The sequence below is a fragment of the Larus michahellis genome, chromosome 3 (genome assembly GCF_964199755.1).
Source record: "Larus michahellis chromosome 3, bLarMic1.1, whole genome shotgun sequence".
NCBI classification, from domain to species: domain Eukaryota; kingdom Metazoa; phylum Chordata; class Aves; order Charadriiformes; family Laridae; genus Larus; species Larus michahellis.
The window spans coordinates 106,092,470-106,113,822 of NC_133898.1; the positions used below are offsets into that span (position 1 = coordinate 106,092,470).

General features: G+C 38.0%; 2 protein-coding genes across 5 annotated transcripts in view; one reads left to right on the forward strand and one right to left on the reverse strand.

Moving 5' to 3' along the window:
* MCPH1 (microcephalin 1) overlaps positions 1 to 21,353 on the reverse strand; it is a 135,789-nt gene that overhangs the window by 34,961 nt on the left and 79,475 nt on the right. The gene's annotated exons all lie outside the window — the stretch shown is intronic.
* The window catches only part of ANGPT2 (angiopoietin 2), a 47,322-nt gene continuing 26,811 nt past the window's right edge, over positions 843 to 21,353 (forward strand). For 2 of the 4 annotated variants that reach the window (XM_074581647.1, XM_074581650.1), the window contains exon 1: positions 916 to 1,581. In XM_074581647.1, the coding sequence (XP_074437748.1) occupies positions 1,297 to 1,581 (285 nt within the window). In that variant the 5' untranslated portion in view covers positions 916 to 1,296. Of the gene's footprint in view, positions 1,582 to 21,353 lie in introns of all 4 variants that reach the window. The other 2 variants (XM_074581648.1, XM_074581649.1) reach the window with 2 other exon arrangements.

Here is a 21,353-nt window from a genome sequence, read left to right on the forward strand (position 1 = left end):
AAGCTCCTTGTTACTCTTACATATACATTTCACAGATTTACTTTATCAGGTTTTTCCCTCACCTTTTATAGGTATTTCCCACTTCCAAGGGCACGGAATTGGGCTAGCGAAAGCTGACAGGGTAACTGCTATTCAGCCATGCCACTTCCTGAGGCATGCCTTACTGCCACTGCCTCTGGGTACTTACTCCTTCTCCCAGTCCCAGCTGGCTTGTGATTTAATGATAGCACTTCCAAAGGTAGCCATTTAATACACACAAAAAAGCCTTAAAAAAAAAGGGGAGGGGGGGCAAGGCTTGAAAACGCTTAACTCTGGAAAGACATGCCTAAAAGTGAGTATTCATCTCAGAGAGTCAGTAAAATACAAAGTCTGTGCTCGACCGAAAACTTTTAATTAAAATCCCCTCTCTTGTTCTCTTTGCGAGGACATGCCCAAGCCCGCTTTTGTCTGCTTAGGACAGTGTCTTTCTCTGTAATTATACAACGCTTAAATAAAATTCTTTAAGAAGAACTAACAAGCCCAGGAATTTTTTTTTTTTTTTTTTTTTTTTTTTTTTTGGACAGCGTTTAAAAATGATTACCACCCCAACTAATTTACAAGCGTAGTCGGAGGCTATCGGAACGGATTGCTCTGTCTAGGAAACTCTTAATTGGAGCCGTGCTGCAGGAATTCGCGGGGGTCCCGTTGCTGCCGGCTCCTCCCTGGGGTTTCCTCTGGCTCCGCGCCGCCCCGCGCCGCTCCGCGCCCCTCCGCGCCCGGCCGAGCGCTCTCCCTCCAAGCCCCGCTTTACGAATGTCCCCCCCCCGCCCCGTCCCCGTCGCACCACCCACCCCCCCCCCCGCAGGAAGGCACTGGCGAAGCCGGGAGGGAGGAGCAGCTCCGCTCCACATGTCTGCCTGCTCTTATCAACTTATCATATAAGGGAAGGAAAGTGATTGATTCGGGTACCGGGGCCCTCAAATCCTGGCCTGGGCGAGGAGAAGAAAGCGACAGGGCTTGTGGGACAAGCGGCACCGGGTCGTCCCCCCCCCCCCAGCTTCAAGGGGAGTCGCTTTTTTTTTTTTTTTTTTTTTTTTTGGGCTTTCCGCATCTGACAGCTGAGGGCACGGCGGCCGGGGAGAGGACGGCACGCTTCCAGTTTGCAACTGGGAGAGTGGAAAAAAAAAAAAAAAAAAAAAAAAGCCCAGCCCTCCCTCCTTCAGACGGCCCATGGCCCCTGCGCAGGTTCGCTAGGTCCGCGCCCCGCTCCGCGCACTCGGGCACTCCGCGCTGGCCGGGGCTACCGCAGGAGTTAAGATGCAGCTGAGTGTTTACTTCTTTTGGGGCTGCAGCTTTTTCCTAGCGTCGGGATACAACTCCTTTAGCAAGAGCATGGAGGCGATGGGCAAGAAGCAGTACCAGGTCCAGCACGGGTCGTGCAGCTACACCTTCCTCCTGCCCGAGACCGACAACTGCCGGTCCTCCGCTGCCTTCGTCTCCAACGCCGTCCAAAGGGATGCGCCTCTGGACTACGATGATTCAGTTCAAAGACTGCAGCTACTTGAAAACATCATGGAAAACAACACTCAGTGGCTGATGAAGGTAGGAGGATATCATTTCTACTCAAAAAAAAAAAATCCTGTTTACAGTATCTTATCTATTTAATTGCGGATTTTGTTTTCTTCCAACAGTTTCTAAACTCTCAAAGTGCATTATCTAAACTAAATTTCGGAATTACCTTTCAATCAAAAAATCTGAGAACATAATTTTACTGATTAGCAAGGAACAGAGGACCGCAATGTTGTGCAGAGCTTGTGTTTTTAAGTTTGTCATTACATTTTAGTTGCTTGGAGAAAAAGTCAATTACATACGCAGGCAGACTGCAAGCATGTCTGAAATTTCTGACATGAAAGAACCAGCTACTAATTTATAATTAACTGACAAGAGCTATTTTATCTCTATTTAAAGAACACAGAATGGACCTTTATCTGAGGCATGTCTGAAAAATGTTATTTGAAACATGATTTCAAAACTTGCATGCAGAAATTAACATATTAAGCCCCACTGATAAAGAACTGTAATTCTAAGCAAGGACGGCAAGTCTGACTTGCAATGAAATTAGTGTAAAGTGACAGAATTTCAAGAAATTCATTAGCAGATATCCTTTGCATCTTGTAACGTTTCCACTCACATATACAATATTCAAGGGAAAAATATTCTGGAAAAGGTGTTGCAGATGCCACACGGCTTCCTTTAATGCAACTCCATTGTAACTAAGGGAAAATGACATGTTTATTGGCAAAGTGGCAATATTTGTAAAATTATACCTGAAAGAACAGAAAAACAATGTATACTGCGTAGGTTCTTAATATCGCTGGAGAATAAACCTGATCGCTATTCCACATTTTTATAGAAACTCATTTGATTCTAAATGCTATGCAGTTCAATAGATTTTGATTTAATAAACCTTTATTTCACTGGTACCTGAAAAAGTATGATAGTATAGTTTAATTACATAGTAAACTTAGGAGTGTTTATGTCCCATACCAAGATGCCTATCTTCTAAGCGATAAATATTTTGAGGACTTGACTTAACTTAGCAGTTGACATAGTGTCTCCAAATAAGTGCGCAAGTGACGTCACAAGACTTTTTTTTCATAAAGAAAGTAATATTTGTTGCGAATGGAGAGAATTCACAATTCTCTACAATGAGTAGCCACTTTACGTGACTATAACGTAATTTTGCATTAGGGTTCACTTCTCTCATCAGTTACAAAGTTGCAGAACTAGCATGATATAATCAAAGAAAGCTGCTAATGAATTTGTGTGTAAGAAACAGAAGTCACACTTCAAAGCAGACAGCAGAGTGTTGTCATCTGGGAACGAACCTGGAAGGTTAAATCCGAAATGCACACACTGAATGCTGCAGTGTGGGCCTCTAAATCTGTCCTTCTGGGTTTAGGATGCTCAATTTAGACATCCAGATAATGTCAGTTCAGTAGCTTTTGTTTCTTTAATCTCACAGGCAAACATACTTCCCTTCACATACTTACCTTTCTATGTATTAATTTACAATGCTCACTATTGTGATGTTAAGACCAACATTAACAGATGTCCAGTGTAGGATGGAAAACACACAGAGTAAACCAGTCTAATCTACCCAGCTGCTAAGCAATTTCCTAACATAAATAGTCAAATCGCACACAAGACTCCAGTGCTAAATGCCACTTAAATAGGCAAACACAGTATCATAAGTGGCATCAGGTAAACAGAAACCAGTAAGCAAATTCCAGCATCCTTATTTAGTAAAAACTGTGCTTTTTCCTGTCAGTCCCTGGGAAATCAGTTACAAGAGGAGTAGGATAAGTATATCTAAGCCATTCTTTGGGGGATCAAAAGGCAGATTTTCTGTTTTACAAGACAAAAGAAATGTTTCTTTTATTTGAGCAAAGATTTCCAAATAAGATTCTTTAGACTAGCCTGATTTTTTTCCTAGCTGTGCCACAGCTAAACATCCTGTAAAATAACTGCTGTTTGCCTTTTTCGCTATTTTAACACCTGCTCTTTATCTTTATGTCATCTGTTTTGTTCACAAAGAGACTCCCAACAAAAGTAGCTTTTCCTCAGATGTGCTTTGCTAGAGACACCTGGTCTGCAAGTGAACATGAAAAGCAAACAATAACCTTTAAAGTTGCTTACAAAGTTTACTTGCTGTTTTTTTAAGGTCACTAATACACATTCCTAGGTTCAACTTACGAAAATATAGTACTAGATTAATCAAGATATGGCAAAAAAAAAAATAAATTGTTCACTTAGTTTTTATACCGTATTGAAAGTGCAATATAAGATGGATTTAAAAAATAACCTGACATTAAGTTATCGGCAATGGCACAAAAAAAATGCTTTAGGTCTTGGTTTTTAAAAAGTTTTTTTTTGCTCATTTAAGAGGCAGCACCTTTTTTGTTTTGAAGTTGTGTAAAAAAAATACATTACAAGCTTTTAGCGTGAATTAACCTTTAAACGTTGTTCCTGAAGTATTGCACATCCCCAAACATTTTTACACTCCTCCCCCCTCTCCTGCCTTTAATCCATCAACTAAAGGAAACGTTCTGTTTCTGAATGAACACTAGGCTGTATGAATGGAACAGATGGGAAGTGTGCGCTTCATCTTCTTAATGGACAAACACAATGGGAAGAAAATGAGTTACGTAGGTTCAGCTTCTTTTCTGATCAGCTCCTGCATAGGGAGCAGAAGACTTTGTTCTACAATTGCTACAAATTGCTGCTTCATGAAAACACATTTTTTGGGGGGCTGAACTGTATTAATGCCTTATGCCAGTACTGTACATACCATACATAAAACTGGAATGTCTTTTCAAAAGCAGATTACGTTGAGATGACAATCTAGAACAGACTGCTATTCCATCTAATCCAGCGTTTAGCAGTAAGCCAGTAAGTGATGCTGTAGAGCAAAGGCCAAAACCCGAGATCAAAGGTGCAATAATATACCTGAAATGAACTTTCTTCTTTGACTTTCCCTACCTTGGGATCAATTTGTATATTGAAGTGTAAGATTTTTTTTTTTTAATGTGTGTGTGGGCAGGGAGAACAAACCTCTCAATAAGAAGATTTTCAACTAATTTGAGAGGATAGCAGACGGGTATACAGCAGAGATACAAGACTGGGAATTTTAGATGTACGTACAAAAGTTGGCTATTATACTTTAGATTTTTTTTTTAAATATAAACCCATCAGGATTTCAGATATTCCCAGAAGACAGGCAATTCCCGTAAGTTCCACAATTAAACAAATCTCCATCTGAATTAATGGCAGCTTTACCTTTTGGATCACAGCATTTCTACTCAAGAAGCTGCATTTTTTCAGGTTTTAAGACATTGAAATAACTGAATGCTGACTTGAATTTACTTAAATTCACTAGTACATAAACTAGATCCTATGACTCAGGAGACGTGACTCTGTTCAATAGTGTAAAAGAAATGGGTCATATTTTCTTAGTCTTTCCTGTTATAAACAGCTGAAAACAATGTATGATCAAATGGATTATAGCATATGGAATACAGGTAATTTATTTGTAGTTTATCAGCAGATCAAAAGATCAGAAAATAAAAGTTTGTGCCAGGAGTCAACATTTAAACCGAAGACCAGAACTTCATCCTGCACCATCCCAGCAGCCTAGGAGAGGGACACTTTGCTGATGGAGGTTCTGTATCTTTGGATACTCTGAACCGAGATTCATTTTTCCTTGTCATGATATCCTGGAAGTTAAAAACCCTTTTGTCACTTTGAAACATGTTTCTTCCCTAAGCACAACAAAATCAGATGTTTTAAGATACATGGGAATGAATGCTTATAATTTTTGATGAGTAATTACCCATCAAAGGTTACAATTATTGTCATACTTGTACAGAACCTCATATCTCAAATCCAAAAAGATATTCTGACATGCCATCATCCAAAAACATCTGCACACAATGGACAAGGACAAATATATTGTACAGCGTTGGATTTTAAAGTACGCAAGAGATGATTCTGACTCTGAATCAAGAGCTGCATTCCTTTCTTAAGTAATGCATCTGTTTTCACTTATTGTGAAAAGTGCTTGTTTCTGTCTATCAACTACGTACTTGCTAAGCAAAAGAGTACTGGCAGGACCCAAAAGAAAAACTTTTTTACTTTCAGATTAGTACATGTTACAAGATAAAGTTTCCACGCTACTTCAAATGATCTGACTGTGCAGTTTATTGTTATATCTCCTGTAGGTAAATTTCTGTGAAAGGATTTGAATTGACACTTTTGCATGTGTTTAAAAACTATGTTGTAAAGACTATTTCTGCATCATTCCACAAATACTAAATTGGTGATACAGGTATGAAATTGTACAAAATCAGCAAAGATGACTAGAGATTTTCTCGTACAGATCTACAAGACAAAACTGAAGTTGAGAGCATGCCATCTCCAAGATGTTATCAGTAAAAAATGGGATAAACAGAGGCTTGTTTTACTGAACTAGTCTCTTACTAGCATTCAAGATATATTTTTATGTGCTTTGTTTGCTATTAATATGATCATAAACTTATCATCCTTGACTGGTCCGAACAGCAAATTGGGAGACTTTCTCAATGAATTATTGACCTAAAAGTGCTTTATTTTTCTTCTTTTTTTCCCTCTTTCTTCAAGTGCACATATAGGAAATGAGCCTGGAGTTGCTTGAGTTGACAGTTTCCAGTCCTTTTTGTTTGCATACCCACTTAACATACAAAACTTAACAGCGTACCCTTTAGAATATCTTAGAAACTTTTGCAGAGAGGCTGGGGTTCAGAATGGTGTTTCTTAAACAGACAATTATCTTGTGACTGCTGCTTTTTTGTTGTTAATTACGAACGAATTCAGTAACATGCAACTCCCCATAATCTACCAAGGGAAATAACTGATATCATTTGCTTGATCCCTAATCGCAAGAAACAAGCTATCACGTATGTATTGCTTAGAATGGAATTTTGCCCAGACGACCTTCAAAATGTGACATCTAGTATCTTCGGTGACTGTAATATACTGTCCTTTTCATACTATTTGTAGTTTTGAAAATATACCACATTATATATTATTTGATTTACAATACTTCTTACAGTAAACCAAGGCAGCTTAGTAAACCACTATTTATTTAACAACATTTTACATGCTTTAATACAAGAACCTCCTGATGCATCTGTTATTTCACGGAATTTTACATAGCTTTGGCTGAAAGCCAGGATGGGGGCAAAGTAAGACTGTCTCCCTCCACCATTACCATTATTATAGGGCTAGATGTGCAAAATGCTGCCAACTGATTTAGAAGACATTGTCTCAGACCTTAGATTAGGGTCTACAACAGAGAGGTGCCACTCTCGGATCCTTCTCTGGAGCTTAGCAAACCCAGAGTTTCATCAGATGACTCAGTCTATCTTAATTAGCTCCCTAGAGTAAGTAAGTAAGTCCAGTCTGTCTCTTCAGCCTGGAAGAGAGAGAAATAGAGGAATGGAAAACTTAAAAGAAATTCCCCTTGAAGAGGCAGATTTATCAGCATTGCTGAAGAAGTTGCAAAAGCTAGCCATGCTGCATGGCCCTCATCCTGGCATACTACTTTGGCACTAAAGTTTGTAAGCCTCAGAATCAAGGGACGATAGGTAGAAAGTGGAAATGCGGACCAGGCTGTAAATATGATACAAATAGATAGATAAACATTATGCTTCCCACTTGTTAAAACAGCTTAGGTACAAAAGTCAAATCAGGACTGATGGCGTTTCCAAACGGTTTGGTGTCTCCCCATCCCCACATCCTGACAGAATCATAGAATCACAGAATAGTTTGGATGGGAAGGGACCTTCGAAGATCATCGAGTCCAATCCCCCTGCCATGGGCAAGGACATCTTCCACTAGATAAGGTTGCTCAAACACCCATCCAGCCTGGTCTTGAGCACTTCCAGAGATGGGGCTTCCACAGCTTCTCTGGGCAACCTGCTCCAGCATCTCACCACCCTTATTGTAAAAAAAATTCCTCCCGGAACAGAAGATGCGAGTTGTACTTCACAGAAGAAAAGGTTCTGGCATTTAATTGGCAATAAGATATTGATGGGAGCCTTAAGGATACCTGTACAGACTGCAGAAGGGAAGATGGGAGGAGATGGCTCTTGAATAAAAAAATATTTCATGTATGTACTAGTCTATGAAACAAGGATGTCACACATGGAAAACATGTTGGTAGTCCAAATGCACCCTAGGAAATCTCTTTCTGGTAATAACTGCTAAGCCACTGAGAAAATAATTTGTCAGTGGACTGTAAATACCAACATAACTTTCGGGAAAAGGAGAGTTTCTAAGGCACTGAATAAAAAGTTTCAGGAATAAGCACAGGCAATTTTATCTGCCATTTTATTCTTTTAATTTCTCAGACTAACCAAATATAAATTACAGGTGAAAAAAATAATAGGTACATCAGATCATACCATAGGACTATGCATCTGGGAAAAAAAAGGTATGGCACAGTAATTTAATACTCAGAAATGCCTTAAAGATATGGCACATTCCACAGTGGAACAAATTAAGCCAAATAACCTCACAGACACACAAAAAGTGAAAAATTGCTTTACAGCTGGAAATACTGTGATCATTTCATTTCCTTTAACAGACATATCTCTAGGAAACGGGTCAGAGGAAAAAAGAATTGTATTTATTCTCTAATGAGAATAAATTAAATACTGTTTGGTGAACCTAAAGTCTATTCCAAGTAAACTAAGCTTATAGGAAATGTTAAAGAATTCTTAAAGTTACAAAATCCAGATCCATGTTTTGTATAAAAAAAATCCCACACCTAAATAGTTCTGCAAACGCTCACTGTGTCAGTTTTCAAGCTGTCTAGGAAAATGCATTACTACTCCTTAAATGCCTTTTTTTTTTTTTTTTAATGCTTACCACATTCCAAATAATTACTGAAAATCCTATTCGTTTTTATCTGTTTGTGGAACACGTTAACGCTAAAATTAAATGTTGTTTACAAAGCTCAGCAAATGTATCCTGCAATTTGTATGAGAAGGACCTATCTGTTGGTTTTCATTCCAACTTCCAGCACATTATGGCTTAGTCTGGACAAAAAAAGGGACGCCACAGGAACTTCTCTGCTGTCTTTATACTGCCTATATGAAGCTTTAGCAGTTTATCTAATAATCTTCCAGGAGCCTACTAAGGTCATTACAAGGTCTTACTGCTAAAAAGAGAAGGCTGGTAGAATATGCAACCTTCTCTCCATTAACTTTCCTCTATGTTACTAAAAGTATGGATGGAAATCTAGAATTCTTCACAGAGTTGCTCTAGACGAGCAAGTACTTCAGAATTCTTAGATGACAGCAACATTCTTTCCAGTTCAGCTGTCTCTAGAGATTCCTGTTAAACCCAAGTGGCAAATAGTGTCCTAACTTTGCTCAAACTCCCTTTAATACTGCAGGGAAAAAAATGTCTTGTCAGTTTTGAATTTGTATTCAGGTCTCAAGCATCATGATAACGCTTAAAAAAAAAAAAGGAAACTATACAGGGTTCCTTTACCCTCTGTGGAAAAACATATCAACTTTCTATCATTGATTTTGGTCAGGGATTAAAATCAGCATGTTGTGGTAACACAGCTGAGAGTTTAACAGACTATTTTATTGAATAGCTAGCTATGACGTCTTATTATTTAGGTTTCCAGAAGGGTGAAAAAAAAGCCTTGCTTGATACATTACAGCTCCTTCAATGTTGCAACTGAAATTCTTTCAGAGGCATTCAATGTTTCGACTCTGTAGTGCCTTTTAATAACGTAATTATCAAGAAATTGAAAATAGCTATGTGCATTTCAAAAGCTGTGCTAAAGCATACACGAGGACCAGAGTAATTCAATATAAAGTCAAAACTAGCAAATTGGAGCATTCAGGTGTGGTACAGCATAATCAGTCACGCAACTGTCATCATTTGAGCTACTTCAGAAGCAATATTTTAGTATGCTTTTTGAATAAAGTGTTTGCCAAAACCACATGAAAACACAGTATGTAAATGTTTGATCTTTAATTATCACTGCACTTAATAGAACTTTTTGACAGGGAGAAAAGCTAAAAGTTCTCATCTTTGGAGAAACAAAAATTGTATTCATTTAAAAATAGTAGGATGTCCTTCAAATGTCTAGTATAAAAATGACGGAGCAGGGTATTAAGCCCCATTCAAACAACAGCTCTGCAGACCTGTTCATTCTCACGCTGCAAGCATGAAGAGTCATTCACCTCGTGGGCTCAACGATATCAGCTTCATCGCTATGCTTGCTTTTTGGGTCAGGCCTGCACCTGACGTGCATGATCCTGGAAGGAAAAAGCCTCTTTTGTTCCATTCTGTCAGGGTGTGGGAATGGGGAGACACCCAGCTCAGTGGAAAGGACATTTCCTGGGCAATAGCCATAGCCCTTACCCCACCAGCAGCTCCCCTACATATGCCATGACGTCAGTGTACCAGAGGCCTGCCTTTCATCGTGTGCCCTGATGTATAGTCTCACACCGAGGTATTTGAGTAAGCCAAGCGGTTTAATTTTGATACCTGGCACCTAAAAATCATTTTCTCTTTCTCCAAAGAGCTTGTAAAGAGAATACTAAGACACTTCATACACTTCCTTTAGGTCCTTCCCTTGGAACTACAGCATTACGTTCTGTACAGCTGCTTCTGTACAACAATTTTCTCCCCAGTCTCCTCCTGCAAGGTGTAACCACCTGCAAGGTAGTAGTTCAGACCCACCATTTTGATGTGAAATAGAAACCAGCCCCTTAAGGAGAACGTGCCAGTCAGTCAAGAAGCAGTAGCCTCATTTTTCCACAGCATCAGCTGTCAACTGACAATCTCAGCTGTGCAAAAAGTCAACATTCAAGCATCAAAAAAGCTGTAGATCAAGACTGAAATATATGTAGCAATGGAAAACACACTTGCCATACTTTCCTATTGTGTTAACAAATACCCTGTCCATTCAGACAGTTCAATATTCAAGAAAATTCCCTGGTAAAGACTTAATGAAACAATTTCCATGGTTCTGCTTTTCTTTTCAGAAAGCTTTTCTATAAACAGGGTAATTCAACTATTCAAAGGGAATGTCAACTTCCAGTTTCTTAATACAACTTAAAAAAAATGGATAAAGTAGGCAAAAGACAGCTTAAGCGCATGAGTAAAAATGGACAAAATGTTGTATTTTTCTGCTTCTAAGGAACTGACTTAAATAAGACTGAACTTCCTTGCGTGAGGTCTGAACTTTGACCGTATTAACTATTCCTGTGTTTTAACTTATGTCAGCCTTCCATCCTGATGCCAGATTTTCATCAGATATAATGACTGCCTATAAAGTAATAGTAAATTGAAAAACCCGGTTGTAACTGCTACTGGAGTCTTACTGGGAATGTTTTCTGAAAACTACTCTGACATGATGAAACAAAGTTCAAATAACTAGAAGGTAAACCCCAAGACTAATAACCGAACCCTTAGAAAGTATGAACAGCAACAAATATAAACATTCTGACCCTGTTGAAATCTTGCCACGTACAAGCAAGGATTCTGACAGCTACAGTTTACCAGCTACAGAAGAAAGTTTAAATATAGTTAGTAATACCCTGCTTTTTTTCCCTGACACATAAGTTTATTTGACTTTCATCTAGAGAAAACTTACCCATGTCTTGAGTTCAGCTTCTTTGTTATGGTAAACTTTATTATTTTAAAAAGGCTCTGAGGACAGCATACAAAAACCTAGCTCCACTCTTAAGCAAGTAGAAAAATTCCCACTGAATTTTTAGTGAAACTGAGATTTCATCTGATGAAATCAACCTGATTTGATGACCTGATTTGACTGATTTCACCAAAAGGTGAAACTTTTTGGTTGTACACTATTTGGTTGTACTCCTGCCCAGGGAGGTGGTGGAGTCACCATCCCTGGATGTGTTTAAGACTCGTTTAGATGTGGTGTTAAGGGATATGGTGTAAGGGAGAACTTTGTAGAGTGGAGTTGATGGTTGGACTCGATGATCCCAAGGGTCTTTTCCAACCTAAATGATTCTGTGATTCTATGAAGTTGATAATGGAGTAAAATGGTAAATCAGACATGTGCTGTAAGGCTGACTTCATATGCACCACTTCTAACTAGTAATGATGCCATTGGAATAGAAAAAAGAGTGATAATTGCAATCACAAGGAAATACATGTTTTCCTTTTCATGTCCCTCTTGTCCATGTGGGAGTAACATTTCCCAAGAGTCTCATCCAGTCAAGCCCTTCGCACTCACCATTTTCCTCAGTGAATTTCCTTCCAACTTCACAATATTTTTTAATCTTCAAGCCAACCCAGAAAATCCCTTCGCTCAGCCAGCTTTAACATCAGTCTTCCAGCCCCCTTTTGCAGCTCATTGCCTGTATGAATTCCTATCCCTGACACATCCATTTTAAAAATTCTGCTCACACAGATTCAATTCCTTCCCCGCCCCCCTTCTTCTTTTCCTTCATTAAGACCATTCAGCTTCCCGGTTGTCCAGTCTGAACTCTCTTTTCTCTGCTTCCCTTGTCATTCAGGATTGTCAGTTCTGGATTCTTTTGTCCTCTTTGTTAAATTTCTTTTTTTTTAACCCTCACCTACATGCATACTCTCCTGGGTATTAAGAGAGAGAGCTTATTTTTTCTGTCTAGCTGCATGCAGTATCAATGACATTGTACTTTATTTATCCATTGCTAGATGTGGCTACTCATCTTGCGAGTAGAGTCTTACATACGAGGGAGTCTCCTGAAAGTGCGTTTAAAATTCTCCCTCTTCAGTGGCCCATCCCATCAGATCTTGACAGACAGGGACAGTTTCCTCCCATAAAGTACCCATCCTATAGTGCATAGCTTTGGTTCTCAGCCATTTTTGCTGAGATTTCCTCCTCTTCTATTATAGTTAATGCCAATAGCTTCGTTTGTTTTGCAAGGATCTGGCTTCAGTTTCTGGTCTTCATAGAAGGGCACCAACTGGCAGCTGCCTGGCTTCGGGCTTTCAGGAGCACTGACTGGAACTCAGCTGAAGAGGTGACTTTCCATCACCACCTGAGTGCTCAGTGGGGCACTAGAGACAACGAGGAACTTTGGAAGCTGTGGATGGAAGGACTTTTCTTCTTTGTTCTGTTCCAGCAAACTAAACTGCCTGCTTTTAGATGAATAATCCTAGCTATTGAGGCAAAAAAATGTAGTTTTTATCAGGGTTACACAGATTAAAATATATTTTTTTCTGCATCACGCACTACATTTTGGTTCTGCAATATGCTGCCTATACGTGCTGATCATATTTCCAAATATCTGTGTTTGTCCGCTCATAACAAGTAGCTTCCTGTTTTATCTTTCAAGCATGGAATTCCTCAGAAGCTTTTGCTTTAAAGACTCTTAACTGTGCTAATGGAGCAGCAAAGGAAAATAAATAAGAGGCATTTGACAAGAACATACCAAGATGCTCAGATTTTTAACTAAGCAGAGGTGATCACTTGAGCTTCCCTTACTTAAGGCAGAACTTGGTACTTTCTGTAGTCACAGTCAACTCCTGTGGTTTTGGGGTCCTGCTTCCCCCACCCGGTGTTTTGGAAGCCTCAGGGAAGTTCTCTGAGAGGTCTGGTCTGGCAAGCGAGGACTTTTCAGACTGGTGATGAAAATGTAGCAGCTTTTCAGACACATCGTTTCTCCTGTCCGTCTAGCATATTAGCAATGGAAACAGTGGAGAGAAAGATGCAGCACGTCTTAAAAAAAGAACCACAGTACTTAAGAGAGGGAATCTGTGGTTCTAAATTACTTTGTTTTTTTCTTTTTGCAAATGTACAGGAAAATCAGCTTGTGAGTTCTTAGTAGAGAAATGCAGTCCTTCAAAACTGAAATCAGCAAGTGACACGTGCACTGTCTCAAAGTCTTGAGCATTCAAAAATTGGCAGGCCTTCAGCTCAAATGGCTGGTTCTGTCTTGGTAGCATCATCATTGAGGGTTCTTCTTGAAGAAAAAAAATAATCTTATAAGAGCTCTGTAAACTATATTTAGAAGCCAGTATGTTGCAAAGTTTAAGAACTACGCAAAATGCTTTCAGTTTCCTTTATCTGTGAAGTCTGAAAGAAATCTAATGATTTTTCATGCTGAAAGATGCTCTGTGAACACAGCTTTGAAACAGGAGACACCCAGTTTTATAGCTTGCAAAAGGGACTAATTGTGTTCCGCAGCTTCCTAACTAGTTTGATCCTTGAACTCCGAATCATTCTTCCTTCTGGTTGGAAGTGGAATGCAAGATGACTGCTTCCCTAGAAAGCAATGCTGAGAATGAACTGTGAATGCCTAGCTCTTTTTCACTTCCCTGATAACACATTTTGAGAAGAGGAATTTGCTTCTTATTTCCTCAAAAAATCACACTATGATTTGCTCCACCACATCATGAGCTATTGTCTGAAACAGGCTGTCCCGTTGAAGGGGGAATTCACAAAAAAAATCACTTGATATTGTAAGTCGAGAGAAAAAAAATAAACGGTTTCATATTAAGAAAAATCTGTGACAGATAAAAATTTGCTAAAAATTGCGTAAGGTTTAAAAGGCTACATAGCCAATGTCTTTCATGAAAAATGTTGTAAGTACCCCACCAACATACCTGATAGTAAGTTTATTTCAGCTGCCTATTGCTCAGTGGAACGGACAAAATACACAAAAGGGAAAGGATTACTTTAGGTCTGGGATAGCAAGTGTTTATTCAAATGTGGGCTTTTTAGGGCAGAATCTCATCTTTACAGCAGCCTGGTAAAGTTCTGATTCCCTGATGGTAGCATGGAAGTACAAAATATGACTGAAAACATGTAGACTTGTCTCCAAAAGGTTTGAATATTCAATTTGTGAAATTATAGCCCAATGCTGTAACCTACTTTTTAAAAATTAAATATTGATCGGCAGTATCTCTTACACTGTTCATAAATAAGCAATCCTAATTTTGAATGCTGGTGGCTTGTTGCACATAACAAGGAATATTTATATTCATTTCAGTGAATGGCAGAAGCATCATTGGCTTCTTGTCTTCCTGGCTTCAGTGCTACTGAACTTCGGCAAAATGCCATTCATGACTCACACTATTTATTTATTTATTCTTTATTTTTAGACTAATGGGAACTTTATGAATTCCTTCCCTGATTTCTAAGAGAAATAGCACTTAGTTGTGATCCTGAAAAATGGTGATTCAGAATCTTAGATTACTGCCTTAATGAATATGCTTAACTCTGAATGAGAACGGTTAATCACCAAATAATGGATTTTAGTTCTGAAGATATTGTTGTTAAATTCTGATTTTAAATTCTTTCATTAGTCATATAGGAATTCATGCTATTAAAAGGTTTGTCAAATTGACTATTTAGTTTCTGTTAACAACATTATTTTGAGATCTCAAGAGTATTTTTCATTTGCAATTTTATTCACATCTCCTAAAAAAATGCACCGTAAAAAGTATATGCATCATATATAGTATGATATATATAAAGAACCTATGCCACCCTCCAAGTGGCAAACCACATTAAAACGCATGGGTGGTTAGGAAAGCAGTAGTGGAATATCACACGTACAATACAAGCTCAGTGTCTGGAATGGTGGGAGCTCAAGTCTAAGATAGCCTTTGGGATAGTTTCAGCTCTCAAAGTCTCTTCCCTTTTCCTACGCACTCTTTTGCTTTTTCTAGGTCATCAGTTTGATTGTAACTTTTGTTGTTAGTTCAAAACATACAGTAGAAAGTAAGATCATGCTGTAATACCTTTTAGTGTTAGGTAGAAAATACTTCCAGTCAAGAACATAGAGTGAAAGTCGTTCTTCATAAATATTTGTGCGGACAATGAAGGCATTTCATGCATTTAGTTACATGTTATATTAATGAACTATTTGGTTTCTATTTAAGTAGATTATTGCCAACGAATGGGGGATTTTTGTCTTGCTGCTAGAAAGCGTAAATTGTAAAAGTATAACAAACAGCTTCCTCTGAAGGAGATGTAATCAGACAGGAGAATAAGTTGGTCAGCTTTCATTTAGTGCACAAGTGGCATTAACTGAACCATCGCCTGCATATAATTTACTTTAAAGCCTGTATTTACTATTTTAAGAGTTAGCATTTTTAAACCTTTAGTATTTTATTACACAATTTTAGCTTGAATATTTTCCAATAAATCACAGCTCACTTTCAGCTAGTATTCATTTATGATGTTACTTTCACCTTTTGTTTGCTGACAGGGAAATGAGATAAGAGAAAAATCTTAGCTGGAGGTCTGGACAGGCAGACATGCTCGATGGGGCATGTAGGAAGCTAATAGCGTAGAGACATCTCAAGCATTCCCATATACATTCCCCAAAGATTTTTTTCCCTCCCTTGAGAAACAACACATAGTCCGTTGGGACTTCCTGCCCTAGGAAAAGAAAAAAAAAAAAAAAGAAAAAAAAAAAAAAGAAGAAAAAAAAGGCAATTTAAAATGTCTCTTTTCCAGGCATGATCGCTTTTTTCTTCCGTGGTGTACTAATTTTTTTCCAAAAGTTACAAGCTACTAAAATTGATAACTGACTTTCAGAAAACATAGAGAAATATATTATTTTACTAAAAGCTGATTTAAAATAGCTTAAAGCCTGATTGATGGGGATTGATGCAATGCCCTTAAAAATGTGTTCCCTTAGGTCTGTCAAGATAAATGGATCTTGGAAGGGATAGGGATTCTTCCATTTTTATTCTAACTTTAAGCGGCAGCAACATTGATAGACTGTGAAAACAAGTATGAAAAGCTATTTTAAAGGGAACAAAACTGTCTGCAAAGTGGACATTTTTAGAGTATTTTGTTTTCATAACACCAATACATGGAGAGCCTGGCAATATGGTGCTCCATTCATTACATACATGCATATTAAGCAGCATGTGTGGTATATATATGTAGGTAAAATACTTCATATTGCCTATATGAACTGCTGTGATGAAATTGTGAGAGTGTTTTCTTCTTTTTATAAAGGCTACATTACATTTCACTGTTACCCATGTTCAGTAGGATCCAAAAAGATGGGCTCATCCCAAGAAACTCTTCCTAGTGTGCAGGCTTCAATTATACTACAAATAAACAATTTGCATATTTAGTATTTTATTTGAAAATGAAGTCTATTAAAATAGTCTTTGAAAAAACTGTATTTTCTGTCTTTATATATAAAATGTATCAGTGAATCAGAAATGTAAGGATTCTGTGGCATATATGGATGACCTGCTACAATGAGACGGTTGCACATTGGCAGAGTTTGAAAAAAATGTTTCAAATTATGGGCTAAATTCTACTTCAGATGACTCATGAAGAATCCAGACGTGGCCACAATCCAAAGAACGCTGCCACTCTGAAACAAGGGCAACGCAACTAGACCAAGCACTACTGGGTTAAAGATAACTCAAGACATCTGGGGTATGAGAAGTAGGAGGGTCTCATCTGTACTCTGAAAAAGTAAAAGAGCTGTTGAGACTCATCAGCGGTTTTCTTATTTTGTCCTGTCACTAGAACTAAGCAAAATTGATCACGGATGCTTAAATTCATTTTCCATCTTGCTCACTTTTGTGTAAAAACTAAACATCCTGGGGAACAAAATGTCAGGAAGATGACCACAGGTATTGGGAGGGCTGATTAAGTTCCTTTGGTTTAAATTCACAAAGATAAGTTTTGAATAAAGCACGGAACAATTTTAGTAGGGATGCAAGAACAATAACTCAAAAAGCTTTTGACAGCTTAGTATATGTCAAACACTGTAGCTTCAACACATATTTAAAAAGTGCCTCGTATTTGCTTGTTGTATTTTCTGTTGCTAGGTTTTTTTACTGGATCTACTCCACTTTTGGAAATTCAAAACAAAAATTAGAGGAAAAACACTACAGACATGTCATTACCCCTGCAGTTTTCTCTGTATCTACATTAGATGACTATGCATGCAATAAGTGTTGTAATACAACCTGATCAATACTTCTGCAAGGCCTTTTGAACTATTTTTTAAATTAATTACTAAACACAATCAAGGTCTGAATAGAAATATAGCCGTTTCTCATGGAAACCTTATGCATATTCTTTGGTTTTCCCCCTTGAAATTATGAAGAAATCTAGTTTTAGTTAAATTATTCCATATTTATCAGACTGCCGCTAACAAGAATATGAAGAATATCTAAGATTTCAAGTTAATGGCAGGAGAACAATTAGTTGTCATTGCAATCAGAGGAAGATAATGACCCTCATAGGCACTGGTATCTTTACAAGAATATTAGGCAAAGTCTGTATTTCAAACTCTAGCATATAATTTAAAATCATATCAGTTCTTAAAATAACTTTTCTGCACTATCAACAGCCACAGTTACCTTGGTAACAGTTTTGACATCTAGGAGAAATCCATGATCCACAAACTTGACAGGAAACTGTCCTTGTTTCATTTTAGGTTAGTGACTCCAGGCTCAGTCGAAGGTCCAACAACAAATGTGAGAGTTGGTGCAATGAAGGGAGAAGGAACACGTTGCTGGGGCATGGAGGTCTATGACCTCTCCATTTGGCCAGCGATCAGCTGTTAGATAGAATGAACAACCCAAATGCAGCAGAGCTTCATACAGTATATCACACATAGCAGTTGCTGAGTTTATGGGGCTAATGACATTTTTCATGCAATGAATCTGCTGATCTAAATACAGGGCTATAGAGATATGACTGCAGATAAACTTTGACCTCTTTGCTATTTCTCCTAGCAGGTACAGTTTTAGAACGGATGCTTTATTGTAAGAATAAAGACTATCTTCAGATTTCTGTAGACAAGTTGTGAGAAAGCCTAAAAACAGTGCTTTTGGAATTTTCTCAAACTTATAGATGAATTCCCTGGAAGTGGTAAATTGCTTACTTTAGCAATCCAAATTTGATCCAAGGAAAAGAGATCTTGATAGATTCTGATGATGTTAGGGGTGGATACAAAGGATCATGCAGCTCCAGCCATCTACCAACTTCTTCTAGGGGACACAGCAGTATGTAGAAACTCAGGATTAACATTACCTCTCTCTGAAAATAAATGTTGCAGTTGACAGAATCAGATTATAAACATTAAGAAAATCACCAAACTTTATTTGGAAAGACTGCTCCAATAACTGACAAATTCTGTAAAATGAAACTAGTAGCCAGTACTATTTGTACCATTTATATGGGGTAGCATTTGGCAAAGAAGGGACGTATGTATTCATACAGCTGTAAATGCTTCCAGGAACACGGCCATTTAATTAGTATAGACTATTTGGCAGCAAAGAACAAAACCAAGACGTCGTTTATAACTTTAAATGAAAAAATGTTAAGTTAAAGTGTCTACAAAACGCACAACGTTATTGATTCTTTGGAACATTGTTCTGTAATATGGACACAAACTATACGACACTAATCAGGAAGGCTCTTCATTTAAATAAGTATTGGCAATCCTTCATAAAGGATTAATACTATCTCTGCCAATGGTTAGAAAACAAATTTCTTTTAACGCATACTCTACATGTTGTCTTTTCTTTCTTGCCAATTTCAAGCTCGTTTAAAAAAAGACAATCTTGGCTATAAAAGCAATGTTGTGGAATGTGCTCCAATATGATTGATCTGTCCTCATTTTTTTTGGCAACTCAGCTAAAGTATTTTTGTCAAATTTTATGATTTTATATGATTTGAAGTAATAAAGCATGACAGCCCCAAACTGATGACCTTAGAGAATTGTCTCTCTAAAATGTATCACTATATTACAAACCTTAATTGTGAAATTATTTTTTTTCAATTTTCCCAGCTGTTTTTGCAATTTAAGCATACTTCAAGAGACATGCTTTTTCCCCATCTGTGCTTTCATTTTTATATTTACTTTCTTCAAGAATACGTGCCAGCCAAAGTCTTACACAAAAAATAGATCATTTCATGAAAAAAAATCCCGTGAAGAATCACTGAAATGCTATCTGCTAACTGTCCCTTCTTTCAAATCTGAATATATTAATACATCTCTTTCCCTCTCCTCTGCAATTTCCTTAAGGTAAGATTCATTGATTGACTTACTCCCTCAAAAGCAGAATTTCTGAAAGAAGGTGCATCACTAATAGTCAGCTATTAGGTTTTAACAATTACTTTGCCCAAAATAACCATCATGTAATCAAGGTTAAAATATATCAACCCAAGTCTTCTACGCCAGCTATTAATTGAATTAAAAAGAGATTTAAAAAAACAACTTTGGCATGTGGCAAAGGAGAAATTTGGCAGATAATCTCTGCGGCACCTTCCGAATTTGAGCAAAATATTGGCGAAGACAGACATGCTGTACAAACCAAACTGCCAAGCTCCTGAACTCATGGATGGGGACTGAAGCATTTAATTCCTGTGCCCTTTCCTCTTGTAAATGACCCAAGCTATTCTCTCCCCTTGAGAAATTCTGAGTGTGCTACTGCTTATAAAGGAAGGAGGCTCGTTGGCAGGAGCTAATGAATAGTAGTCTACAAAGAAGTGTGCCACAAAGAACTGCAGTCTTGCAAAATCACTGCTAATCCTCAGTGTTGTTGATGAAGCTCAGCCTTGGCTGCCTTAACTGGAGCCTGTATTGAAAAAGTTCTCCCACCTCCCTCTCAGGGAAAGCCAAGGGCCTCGCTCTCTGAGAGTAGGAGATGGGAACATGTTCTCTCTTGCTAAGGTCAGTGGGAGATGATGAGCATTTTGCATGAAAATAATACTTTTATTTGCCTTTAAAGAAGATGAAAGCAAGCACCTGCCATGAGAAAAATTGTGAAATGTAGTTGTAAAAAGTCCTGCTTTCTACAGTTCTGCATTGTATGATGGAGAGAGGGGAATATAAGCAAAGAGGGATGAGGGCGTATATTGGCTCCCGTCAGGAAAAGAGATTTTATGATGTGTACATGCAGAGAATGCCCAAAAGTGGGAGAGGAGTAGTGAATGTGAAGGAAAGAACAGAAGGGGTTTACGTAATCATGCTCCCCTTGGAGCTTCCCACAAGAAGCTCCAAAGCCACTTAATAGGTCAATATCGTTTTGATATTTCATGTTGCTCTAAATTACAATAAATGAGCCAGATCATGAAACTGGCTTTAAATCTTAAAATAAATCCCTTTTGATGTTCATATTTCATGCTTTCAAGTAAGCAGAAATACCATATTCCCTAAGTTACTTATTTAATATTTTTAAGTTGAAAAACAGATGTGAAGACAAACTGTTAAACTGGAGTCAGGAGAATACTTCAATGATTTAGAATACATCACATGAATGAGATATTATTTGAAAGATGTTAGGTGCTTGGAGATAGGCTTATACTTACAGATTTTCAAATAAGATAAATTATGAAAATGTAGACCTGCGTGTCCAAACAAAACTGCTTTCTAAGGTTGCAAGCACAGTGACAAGGGGTATAAAAATCTGGCAACCAGAACCACCAGATGCCTTAAATTGTAATCACAGGTTTTGCGTACTGTAATCAGAGCAACCTTACAGCTGTGTGCTTTAACTGGGCAATTGCCTAAGCCTACCATAAAATGTTTACCTTACCTTTAAGACCAGAATTAACTCATTTTCTAGTAGTGTGTTTTGGAATAACTCAGTGATAACATTTTCAAAGAAGTCATGCAGTTCTGTAATCCTGTTTGCAGAGGTGACTTTGCTCATTCTGATCTCTCTCTAGTGAACGAGAAGCCAACCCTGAACAATGAGGTTTAATGTCCACAATTGTTTTATGAAAGAATCAAAGCTCGTGATCAACCTTTCTTTGCTCATTTATTTATGGCCTTCTTTCTTCTTTTTTTGGCAGG